The sequence below is a fragment of the Helicoverpa armigera genome, chromosome 2 (assembly GCF_030705265.1).
Source record: "Helicoverpa armigera isolate CAAS_96S chromosome 2, ASM3070526v1, whole genome shotgun sequence".
Classification (NCBI taxonomy): Eukaryota; Metazoa; Arthropoda; class Insecta; order Lepidoptera; family Noctuidae; genus Helicoverpa; species Helicoverpa armigera.
Genome location: NC_087121.1, coordinates 14,899,162 through 14,912,536, shown reverse-complemented (window position 1 = coordinate 14,912,536; position 13,375 = coordinate 14,899,162). Strand labels below are relative to the sequence as shown.

The 13,375-nt window shown below is 38.5% G+C and overlaps 1 protein-coding gene across 1 annotated transcript in view; it reads left to right on the top strand.

Annotated features, from left to right (window-relative positions):
- Positions 1–4,058: 4,058 nt before the first annotated feature.
- LOC110371398 (inactive rhomboid protein 1) overlaps positions 4,059–13,375 on the top strand; it is a 143,509-nt gene continuing 134,192 nt past the window's right edge. The window contains exon 1 of the mRNA XM_064041630.1: positions 4,059–4,348. Coding sequence (XP_063897700.1) covers positions 4,059–4,348 — 290 coding nt within the window. The remainder of the gene's footprint in view (positions 4,349–13,375) is intronic.

The window sequence follows — 13,375 nt, the reverse complement described above, 5'->3', positions numbered from 1 at the left end:
AAAAGCTTTGGCTTTGTTTAAGTTTTGTACTTCATTTACATCGTTGGTTCCTACGTATTATTAGATTTTCAATATCAGAACTTAATTGAAATACAATCTTCGCAGAATTTAGAATTCTATTTTAAGTTGATTAAAGATGAATGAATTTTTATAAAAATCTTCTAGCGGGAAATTTCAAGGGGAAAAACGCTATTATGAGGAAAAATATGTTGACTGTTACAAAGACTGTACCGATGAGTAAAATATGTAGGAAGACCTTCCGACATATTTTAAGAGGTAGGTACCTATGAGCGTGCATGGTATCACATAAGTACTTTGTTTGTATATGTATTAAATGTATTTTTAGTTGAAGCACACAAGGCATATCAAAGGAGAGACCAAGAAAAGTGCATTACATAACGCTCATATTCCCTCTTCGACCATTTTCTTCTAATCTTTACCAAGAGGCACATGGTTACGGAAGGTTGAAAGTAGGTCATATTGATTCCAGGGATTGTCCTGAAAGACTTAGCACCGGTAACCTTGTGAAATTGCGTCTAAACACGGGTACTTTACCAGTGTAATATAGTCACTAGGATTCGTCACGGACCCTACATTTTTTCATAAAATTTTGGGTCTCGCTGAATACGCTTAAAATATTTTACACTGAGCCAACAGAATCCCCAGTGTTCTAGGATAGGTAAGGTTATTTAGGATTAGGTTTAGAGTATAAAGTCCTGTGGATATTCAGGTCGGTCAAACGTTATTAGTTTTTTTATGCAGAACTTTTAAAACAACACACATGTGCCCATTTGGATTTTTCTATTATAAGAAAAGGCTTAGGTACTTAACATAATCTACATACCTATGTGAATTGAATAAACTGGCGGAAAAATGGTTGCCATGCAGGTATAACTTAGTCTATCTCGTTAAAAACTGCTACCTGATGATTCTTTAAATATTAAAATGTGCTCTCCTACAAACTCACGAACTGAGGATTGAAATGGGGGTTGCATAGACTCCGACCTTTATGAAGTGTTAAGAAAATTGATATTTAGGTAATACTACAGAACTTATATTAGCTTCCTAGTCTTCTAATAAGCACCTACCTTTTAATTACCACAATTAGTCTGCCTATTGTTTTGATTAATATAATTAATTAATTTTGAACACATGGACAGTAATAAGGTAGGTAGGTACTTGCTTCTGTTCAAGCGTTTGATTCAAAAGCGTAATATTATTATGTACGGGGGGAGAGAGGGTTGTGTGAAACAACCCTGAGTTCAGAATATATGTAGGTACAATGAGTTTCTGTTAAACATTGATTGCTGGTTAAATGTTAAGTAGCTGCACGGTATTGATGCAAAAAATAATCTACAGGTACTGATGTAGTAAAATATAATTATGTAGGTAAGTATATTATAATAAGGTTTGTCGTGAGGGAGAAAATGCTACGGTGCGGCGGCATATCGCAACTCTGCGATAATTTACACGTTGCACTGAAAACTATAAGTCCATAATTTCAATTCTGTCCTTTGATTCACATTTATTGTTAGCACGATACCATGAAAATCTCAGCGTTGAAAATTAATTGACATATATAAGTAGGTGCCATTGTTCAAGTATTACCTACATCTCGTCTCAGAATAAGTGAAACCTTTGCGTGATCAGTAGGCACCTACAAGCCTTGACGCTTACAAGTCATGAGCTTATTTTTCCCCGTTTATATGGACATGTTATTAACAGGAAGGCAATCATAACATTCTGGTGTTCAAGTATTCGAGTGGGTTGGTAAGCACTAGTTGACCTTTCACCAATATATCTTTCACTTACTGAGTAATAGGGTTATGTTTCAATTACCTTAAGTGTCATATCCCATTAATACTGAGTGTTATCGATATTTCAGAAATGTCACGATTAATAGAAAGTACCTAACAAGATTTTAAGGTACAAAATATTCTGTTAAGATGAAAATTCTCCGCTCATGAAATTACTTCACGGACGCGTAGATACTTTCAACCTTGGCATAATAATAATTTAACGAAGACTAGGTACATCATGCTGAGAAAATTCCATCTCAGACTATGTTCTCTTAATTTGTCCTACATAATAGCAACAATTGACAACTGGTAGCTTGAAAACGTGACACGAATAAGTCTTTAGGCTGCTACCGACACGGTTAGGTCTCGCCTACTTAATTTAGTCCATTTCTCTTCTCAAAGTACGATTCTGTACGACGTTTCTCGTTTTCCAACGTCAATTCTGAGATGCGTGTTATCCTTAACATATACTGAATAATACATACCCAGTTTGCATGACAAGTGACACCGAGTGATGTCAATGTGAACGCGATGGAACTACACACATACAGTCCTACACCTACGTTATGTCGAACTAGTCCTCACTAATGTTCTTTGGTTCTTTTGACTTTATTGCTTTGTGGTTGCCACAAACATCACAAGTGTTACCTTTTCCCAAATATATTTGGTACCTATTTAGCATTAAGTAGGCACATCATGTATCGAATTATAGGTGTCGGCATGCAATAATTAATCCCCTTTGTGCAGAATTTTATACTTTATACGTGAAACCTCTGAAACTGCTTTCATAATAATCGAAGCGCTCTACTTATATAAAATTGGGTCAATATTCGCGTACAAACAGAGAGGGAGCGCGAAAAGTTTATCCTAAAACAGTAATGTCACGAAATAGGTTCTTAACCTATTTCGCTAGTGGTTCTACAGCTTCAAAGGACTGCGACAAAGCCGTTCGTGCCCATTCGATAATGTAAAAAGATTGTAAGTAAATTAGCCAGATGAAAGGTCTTGCCGAGGGCAATTTCGTTATCTTAACAATTTTGTAAACTAATTGATATCAGAGTCAGCCAGTTCTTTGAAATCTTTGTGAAAATCTCTTAATGCTTATTATAACGTGTCAAACGTTATGAATGATAGATACGTAAGTTGGTAGGTAATGTCTGCGTTTGCCTTTTATGCCCTTCAAACATAAAACGTGTAGGTCATTTAGGCGTAAGCTCTCTGAAAACGAACGCTCTTTTTTACGAGTTACGAGCTTATTCTGAAATTGGGAATCGGGGTTATTTCAATAAAATCGGATCAAATTAAGGTTTCGTGTGAACAGGATACTGGAAATAAAAGTAGGCTACAGGCGACGGTCGTTCGTTTTGCAATCGAGTGTTTGTGTCGGTGCGGCGTGAAGTGTGTTGCGTGGCGCGGCGCGGGCTGCGCGACGGCGCACGGCGTCGATAGCGCACCGGCCTGACGTCGGCGCGCTCGCTCCCCGACCCCGCCAGCGGCGCACGTCACACTCGACACCCGCGACACCCTCGGCGCCCGAGCCGAGCCGACCACCACACCGCGCCGCGCACCATCACCCCGTCACTGTTTACTGTGGACCCCATCGAGGCCTGGCCCCAGAAACCACCCAGTGTCGCGATCTGTGCAAAATCAGTATCTGGTGAAAACAAACACATCACAAGGCTTTAGCGCAGGCGCGCCGCAAGCGGACATGATGAGAGCGGCCATCTTGGCCGAGGACGCACTTTCGCCTCGCCCCAGCTTCAAAGCTCGTTTCGAAAGCTCCATATAAGTCGTAAGGAACGAGCTATGCGTCGTGGAGCAGGATCCGCGGCGTGCGCCCTCTGAGGCCGCCCGCGCCGCTATCGATCCGGTAGCGTCATGGCGCCCGCGGAGTGAATGCGGACATCGGGACAGCGCCGCAGCCCCCGAACGCGAGCGGAGCGCCCGCCCAGTGATAGTGCAAGAGTGGTCGCGCGGCATGTGAGACAGAGTGTTGGCGTGGTTGGGAGGGCGCGCGGGCGGCGGCGGGCCCGGCTGACCGCGCGCCATGGGCGAGGAGTACGCGCGTTCACCGTGCGAGCGCTTCCGGCGACGGGCGCGTTCAGCGTGGCGCCGCCGGAGAGCTCAGCCCGCCGCCGCCCGCGCCGCTGCCGGATCGGTTCTCGGCGTCCCCGCGGCGGGTGCGCCGCTGTGCGGAGGCGGAGCGCGCGCGGCGGCCGCGGTACGTGCCGCCAGCAGCGCACGTGCCCGTGGAGCGCTATGTGCCGCGGCCGCCGGCGCCGCTGCGACCTCCGCCGCCGGTGTACTGCGGGCTGGCGTGCAGGCCGCCGCCGCCAGCGCCGCGCAAGTGCTGCGGGCCCGCGTGCCGCGAGGACATCGCGGGCTCGCCGCCGCCGTCGCGCTACGTGGAGTACGTGGGCGCGGCGGCCGCGCCGGCTGGCCTGCACGCCGCCGCCGCCGCCGCCGCCCGCGCTGCAGCTGCCCTGCGAGCCCCAGGAGCCGCCGTGCTGTGTACAGGCTCGCAGGCGACCACAACCACCACATGATTGGTAAGTACCTCACCAACATCAATACACGATCATCTGTTCAAGTACAACCTCTTTTAGTCTGGAAGCAGGCTATTATATTATGAGAACTACCAAGATCCTATCATTAAGCTTAACTTCTATTCAAGAGCACGTAGGGATATGCCAATTCTTGTCAGATTTGGAAAGTAACAGAAATTAACAATCTGGTATTGTAAGCACTAATCCCTAGATGCGCAAAAGATCCCTGGCTCAGCTCGAGCTCAACCTCTATCTAACTGCGTAGCACTATGTCGATGATGTGAATGCTTACATAAAGGATTTTTAATAATTCGCTGATGATAGCGAAAGCCGCGTCGTTATAATTGGTTAATATTTTGTGGATGATGCCGATAACGTGTGATTGATGGCGGCTGGCTAACGATCGACGTTTGTGAGCAACTCACATATATGCACTGATTAGCTTCTGGCCAATGTTCGACGTTTTACTGGATATTCGGGGAACATTTCGACATAGGGTACGCGTATAGTGAATCGTATTGTTGTAGGTACTATTGTGCAGGGTAGGTACAGACCGTCCCTTTATATCTCTCGAACCTTTGATGTCGGGACCAATCTTTCATTAAGGAGAGTTCGTTTTTTTTCAATTTGTACCTAACTTTGGTGACGTCATCTTCACACTCGTGATATATATTTTTGTACCTGCCTGTTTATTGTTGGCTCACATTCACCGATAGGACAACTAACCACAGTTTCCCAAATTGGTGTATTCAGAAACGCAAAATGATTTTAGTCCGCATTAAGCTCTTGGAATTGTACCAAAATTAGTTAATGTCCTACATAGAATTCTGTTTTACATTATTGCATCGTAAATCCTAGTAGCTTTGATAGTGATTACGGGTACTATTGTGTATGAAATTATCTTTATACTGGTGTTTCGGAATTTTAAGTGTAATAGGCTGGTAGTGCGCAATGTTTCGTGATCGCTTTATAGGCAGCCTAGAAAAAGCTAGACTATCGAAATTAAAACAGAATCTATAAAAAATCGGAAGCGTGAAGTCTAGTTACGTACAGTAAGTATTTTTGTTACCGATAACAAACATGGCTTAAAGGATGAAATTAAATTACATATATAATACATAATTTTACTTACTGTAGCTGTGTTGGGTCAGTTCACTGTGAACACACTTCTAAAATACAAAAAGAAAATGAACTTTTTAACACCTGTCTGCTTCGAGACGAGTATTTTAATTAAAATATCATAGTAGTTAATTATATTTCAAGACTATTTAATTAGAAACACTTTATTTTGATAACGTCTCAAGTTATTTAGAAAAAGCTTTTATATTCTTAAATGTCATGATTACTTAATTCTAGACTCGGTGAAGGATTTCTCTTTTTATTGTTTGATATTTTTTCGTTACTGCATAAGTTATTTTGAAAGTAGTCTACTGAGCCAAGTTTAATTTGAATATATGTTCAGTTGTTTGAGTGAAAAACAAGTTGAAATTAACAAAAACAATCTAATTTATAAACAATTATTACTTACTTGATTCTATTATTCTGTGTTGTGCACCCTAACCCTAATTCTTTGAAAATAGATGTAACGAAAAGTTATAATTATTTTCATATAAGTGTTAAAAAAATCGGACCGGCTTTAAAATCATTCAACAGTGTAATTTAAATTTTAAAATTTTTTCGTATAAAACTTTTTTTAAAGCTTACGTATACCTAGTTTATTTATTTATTTTTTAGTTGGTTCAACATTTACAATTCTATTGAAATATGATTGAAATTGGTCAGAACATGAATTTTACAAAACCCCTGAGAATTGATGTAGAAAAAAAACATTCATAGTATAATTTTTTAGTTATTTTTTTTAATATGCAGGTAAAAAAAAACGTTAGATCAATTTTGCACTTTAATTATTAACTGTCAAAGAACATTAGATATTTTTAGATTCTGCGCTGGGAAACTTTGTATGACAAGATAACATTACTGAATTGTGTTTATACGTACGAGTATTTTATCCAAGGAGAAAGGATAGATTTTATCAGTTGCAGAATTCCTATCATCTTAGCAGAAGATAAAACCTTAAACCTTATACATATAGCATTCATTTCATCTGTAACGCAAGGATTTGATGAGTCTATGTGGCTTTTCCTGGTTATCTGTCAAATATACACTCATCTTTAACCTCATGAAACACAGGATCTAATGAAACTCGTAGTGAATATCCATGTTCTGAACTCATCTTTGATCTGAGGTTCTGAATAAACAAATTCTGCTTCTTGGTCAATATTTGCTCTCATATGTAACAACCGTTTAAACTAATAAGTAGTGATTCACAGTATCTAACTACCTAATTGCTTGGTATTTACAAGAAACACACTTGTACGCTATGTTATCAGTACGTAGAAGATAATCGTGATAAGATTAGGGCGTGCCGTCATATCGCAGTTAGTTTAGTAACAATTAGAATAGCTGTCGGTACCTACACATTTTTTTTTTAAACATCTGTAAGTGGCAAATTGTAGTGAGTGATAAAAAATGTGTTGTGAATAGTGCTGTTTATGGATTAAGGTGGTTTCGTATTGAAGGTTTTATGGATAGTAAAAAGTAAGTTGTTATTTATGTTTTTTTTAAGCATTATGCTAATAGTTAAGTTGTTATTTATGTAGTTTTTAAGCTGATGCAGAAGCTGCCATTGCTGCCATGAATCGTGACCTGGATGCGATTGGTGATTGGGCGCAGTCCTTTGGACTGCAAATTAATCCCAGGAAGTCTCAGGCCATGATTATTGGTAGCAGATACATGCGTAGCAGGCTAGATGTTGCGTCACTACCACCGCTTAGTTTAAATGGGGTTCAGATCGACTACACTAATACAGCGAAAAACCTGGGTGTTATTCTAGATTCTAACTTATCGTGGTCAGCTCAGGTCAATGAAGTTAGTCGCAAAGTTCACTACACTTTTCATACGCTAAAATGTCTTCAACACTTTTTGCCCTTAAAAACCAAAATTTCTCTTGCTCAGACTCTCATCCAACCTATTATAGATTACGCCGATGCCTGTTATCTGGATGCCACAGAGGAGCTTTTAAATAAACTTGAGCGCTTGCAAAATCTTTGTATTCGTTTTGTCTTCAATCTCAAAAAGTATGATCATGTTTCACAATTTCGCAAGGATCTCAAGTGGCTCCTATTCGTCTTCGCAGGAACACTCGCATTTTGTGTCTTCTATTCAATATCCTCTTCAATCCTAAATCTCCTTCGTACCTGCGAACGTTTCTCCTTTCTCCGCTCACCTGATGCGTCCTGCAGGACTCATCTCAAATCCAAATCCCTTCCCACTCCACTGATTTCTATTCCTACTCCTTCACCGTGCACGCTGTACGGCTGTGGAATAAGTTGCCGCCTGAGCTGAGGAGCTGCCAAACTGTTGCATTATTTAAACGCAAGTTGAAGGAACACTATCTTTCCTTGTCATCATAGATGCTTATAGTATTTAGTGTATTTATATATTTTTATACATACATATATATATATATATTTTGATATATATTTTATATATACATATTTAGGTTAAGTTAGTAATTATTTTATGTTAGTTTTAGCTTCTTTTCTGTTTACGCACTCTATCTGCATCTCTTTCTATTCTAACTCTCTAACGACCAGCTGGAAGAGATTTCTAATGAAATAAGTTGTGCCTTTGTACTATCTTTTCTTTTTTTCTTCTCTGTATTCTGTGTGTGTGTACATAAAAAAAATAGTTCCTGAAATGTTTTCCGAGATTATCTATTTTCAAAACACGCTGTGTTATATATTACTGTTCTAAGAATTTTCTTGCAGGCACCTTATTTACCGTTTTGCCTTTGTTCGTTGTATTTAACAGAACGTTTTTGCCTTTTAACACCAGAAAATTACAGTCAGCTTCGTGGAAAATACCTAGGCATATAAAGAATTTAGCGAACTACTTATAACTGTAGTTTAAGTTTCTCGTATGTTTCAAATACCAAGTTTGTAAGTTTAGGGATTCTTAAGTTGATTTCTTTGAGGAGTTGACGTTCTATTGCCCTAGGGAAATTGGGTTCAGTACAACATGCCTACTGGCGAAATTCACGTTGAGTAAATCAGTAGACATATTTGTTTAGCTCGTCTTCATAAAATAGGTTAAGTCTCAAATCCATAATCTTATTAAGTTGTTCGGTAAATCTGGAGTCTTTGGTACAAACTGTATACCTACCTACTTAGCTCAATATAGATCATGTTTGAAGCTTCGTTATTAATTCTAGTGATTACATTTTAATCTGAACATTTGTGTCCTATTTTATGGAGAGCTAATTTAAGGGCTTCTACGTAAGCCGCTGTCGGTTTATTTGTTAATACGATTTTAAGGCGCCTGTAAACAAAAATTTGGAGTGTCCGAGAGTTTTCCGAATGTGAAAATGTGTGCAATTATTGTGAACGTCTGATATGGTTGTGAAGAAATTCTTTATCGGATTTATAAACTGTTAATAGTACACTACATAGTAACGGATTAGCGAGCCAGGCTTATCTTTGTGCAATACTATAATTATTATTATGATTGTTTTCAAATTGTTTAGATAATCGATAACTGCGAAAATGAGGTCATTCATAAATATCGATGACAATCAAATTAAAATAACCTTTTCTAACTTAGTATCAATCAAGTCTCGTCTCCAATTTTTTAGTTTAGGTAATTGGAAATTGTATTGTCTTTCTCGAGAATTTTAGACTTGTTTTATTGAATTTGTCGGTGTAATGGATGACAACATTCTGCTGTCTCTTTGTCTGTCTGTCTCTTTGTAACAAACTGTGATAGTTATACCTACTAGTTAGTAATCAGAGATACCTTTGTCTAGTCCTTCTAGGAATCAAGATATGTTACGTACGTGTAACTGTCTTTCTGCTCCAGAAATTATATGACAAGCAAATCTTAGGAACATATGTAGGTATAAACATGATTTTCGTCTGTTTCTCTGGGTACAGGCATCTTGTTTTTCCAAACGTCCTTAGTTCATGCTCACTTGTTTTTACATACTTTGCGATACCATATTTCGTTCCTACATGACATTGTTTATCGTCCAATTACAGTGAAATTGCTTTATTTGGAAATTTCGTTCAAGTGTTATGTACACAATGGCTAATGGTAATGGCTAGACTTCGATTAGTTAACCATTACGTAAGTACTTTATTTTCTATACCTATTAAATTGGGGCAATTTTGTCGTTGTTCACAAACGGTAATTGGATCTAGACAACCGTTCGGATTATAAATCTTTTCTAGAAAGATCTAGGTTTTTCTGTGGGAGTTAGGTTTTGCTCTTTGTCTCTCGTTTTTGTCAATTCGCTGAAAACTGTGACGTTTCTTGTGAATCGATTCGTTACTTTTGTGATTTTGTTCGGTCAGACGAGTTCTAATGTTATTGTACTATAAAATGTAAATTTATAGTTTTTGCAGAGAATCTGTGAACTGCTTAAATATTATAATAGAACAGTTTAAATGTTGGTTTAAACTACTGGCACAGAGATGAGTTTATCGAGCCGTCCTTCCATTTGTGCGCTACCCTTTTGTGTCTAGGAATCTGCGACCCTAACATACCCTTTTCCTAAAAAACCTATAAAGTGCTTATCATAGTTTTTCTGAAAAGCGAAAAGGAGTCTGCAATGTATTGTATCTAAACGTGTTATCAGGGTTGTCACTTCTTTAAATCTGGCTTCTAGGTTTATACAAACGTTTTGCTGACGACAATATTTCAAGTGATGTGACGAGGGACAAGCGTTTTTCGTATTTTTTCTGCTTGCTCCCAATTTTAGGCTTGAATGGAAGGGCAGATGTCAAGCGTGTCTGCTTCAAATTTAAGACTCAAAGTCAATACTGATACGATTTGTTATTTTGTAACATAAAATAACTGTTTATTTTGAACTGGACATGTTTGGATCTTGCTGGCGAATTTGACATTTATTTATTTATCAAGAAAGAATCTAAGAATGTATTATGTTATTAACAAATAAATAACGATCGAAGAGTATAAACATTGTTCACGTAGTAACTATAAATAAAACTAAGAATGTCTAGTCTACTTATTTGTATCGAGGATACCGTAAAAATGTATAGTTACGTGTACAGTTACGTGTTTGTACGAGTTTCTCAAAGAAATAATCCCTCAAAGACGAGGGACCAACTTTAGCAATATCTGCGACCCTTTCAAGTGAGCGAAATCGTGTCGCAGGCAACCCTACAAGCAACATGAAAAAATATACAAATGATTTTACGAACAACGGCAGGCCTAGCAAAGGTAAAAGAAATTATCCTAAGTAAGGAAACAAGGTACGTGATTTATTGATAACCTCACTGAAAATGTGGGGCTGGGCAAAACAAGCGAATAAGGAAGATAAATGAATTACTTTCATTTCGAAAGATCCATTTGCGCTAAACCCTAACTGTTTTTTCAGTGTGATAGATCGTGCTGAGCTCGCCGATATTTGTTGTTTATCTACATTAGTATGTTTTAGACCATGTTTTAGTGCTTAGTTAATGGTTTTTGTGCGAAGGTTCAGACGGTATCTACGCAGTAACTAGTTTTATGTTCCTCAAGGTTCACGTACCTGTACATTCATTATTTTTATGTACTTCTGTGGTATTACCACAAAACCCAAAGAAATAAAAGAACTTTCATCAATATAGCACAGATTCAATTCAAATTCTAACAAAATACGTATGCTATTGGATCCAAACCAAACTTAGCAATGATTAATTCCTTCAAACCAATGAGTGTTTATAATGAAAAACAAACGAACAATTCGATAATTGGCTGTCCGTTGCAAATTAAACAATGGCTCGGATTTTTGGCGTACGAATGAGTGGGGAGCACAAAAAATGGCAGCCTCCATTGTGCTCCAGCGTTATTTATTTCACTTTTTATTGTTCGTTTTCTTATAAATTTTAAAATAAAAAAACATCGATATTATTTGCGAGATCCCTTTATTTTTTACGTTGAGCTGAGCCTGAGTGATGGTAGTCACTGAAAACAGATTTTTAAGCCCACATTCATAAATTCTTCATCTGAAATATTCCTGTGAAAATAAAATTTTAAAGTAGGTATACAATTACAGGGTGAAATATTACCTTACAAGGGATGCAAATGAAAGTCTGACAATGTGATGGATGTAGCCTGTAGCTTCTGAACGTTTATGATTTTTTACTAACGTCAGTAAACTAGTGTTTATGAGAATGAATGTAAAATATTGCGAAAATAATATGTTCTTATTCACAAATTCTCAAGTTATTTCGGAACAGTAGAAAATTAATATTTCTCCTAGGAATAAAAAATCATAAAAAATATGAATTGACGAGATGTATGATATATGTAGCTGGCATGTATTTTGTAAATGCACTGAAAAGGATGTTACTTACTCTAGCAGCCACCAAATGAGGCCACTCAAGTCTACAGTCTACAGTCTCATAAGGAACCTACTTTGAAAGGAAAATTCATTTCAGTAGGCAGACCTAATTTATTTATGAATTATATTTCTCATACATTTTTCGACGTTCATTTAGAGTATTTCTTTTTTGAAAGAAATCGCTAAGAACCTGCGTGCTAAGTACCTGTGTCATTTTGCTACGATTTAAATTACTTTTGAACAAAAAAGTAAAACATGTGTTTATTTGGTTTGGTTGAGGTTTCAACTTAACGATTTTAGGCTTCATCCCACGTAGTTATAAAAATATAATGTTACCAACTTTTCTCTTGGGGGCGATTAAATTCCATTTATTTTGAATCGTTTATCTTTTGTTAACCTTAGTAAGGGTTCATTGACATCAAATACACAGTTAGGGTCAATTCACACTGAAAGAGCAGCGGCCGGCAGCGGCCGTAAGAGCACGGAAAATGTAAGAGCGCGGCGCGGTGCGGCGCCGCGCGGCGCCGCGCGGCCCGCGCTCGCGCTCAATCCCTTGCAATTACGGCCGCTGCCGGCCGCTGCCGGCCGCTGCTCTTTCAGTGTGAATTGACCCTTACGTAGTAATGCGCTAAACATAACCGCCAGATCGGTCAACGGTCATTGTTTTGAAATATTGGTTATAAGCCCAGCAATTAATGTAATCCCACAGAATTACATTAACGGTTAGAATGTTACATTTATCATTTATACTTTTAGCAAACACAAAAATATTGAGATGATACAATTTTCAATAACAATTTATTTATACACTAGCTGTTGCCCGCGACTTCGTACGCGGATCCTGTCCCTTATGCCAGCGACTACGGGGTCAGCAAAATCAAAGATCTAAATAGTCTGATATTGAATTTTAAGGGACCGAAGAGAAACGTTCTATATACTTAATTTTTGTACTTTAACAGCAAAAGCACAGCAGACTAAACAAAACGCTGAGAACTGAACCGCAATAGACGTGACCATAGGGATAAAAGTAGTGATTCTAATTAGTCCGCATTTGTGTGTGGCAAAAATATTACACAAGTATTATTACGTAAAAAAACATTAAATAGATGACAAAGTCGTGGTGACTTAGTGGAAGTCGTGGTGGTTTAGTGGGTAGAGAACCAATCTCTCAAGTATGAGCGTGCGTCTTTGATTCCAGGTCTGGCAAGTGCCTGCCAATGCAACTTTTCTAAGTTCATATGTACTTTCTACGTATATTTTGGATACCAATGACCGTCATTTGGAGGGGATGTTAAACTGTAGGTTCCGGCTATCATTGAACATTCTTGTCATTCTATAGTCCCGAGGTCTGGAAGAGACATACAATATAATAATGAGATATAACGCAACAAAGTCGGAGAGTGGGGGCTCGTGACGCCACGTCTAGGTATGTAAAATTTGTACTAAGCAGTGAATTCATGCGTTGTTGTATCTTCGTTATTATTTGTTTGTGAGAGAGAGAAAAGAAAAATACGTGTCTAAAAGGCGGACTAATTACTTTTTTGATTCACCATACCTATTTCATAACATTCATTTCTATACATTTCAAGTGTAGTATCTATTGCTCCTGAAGTTCCACATCAGGT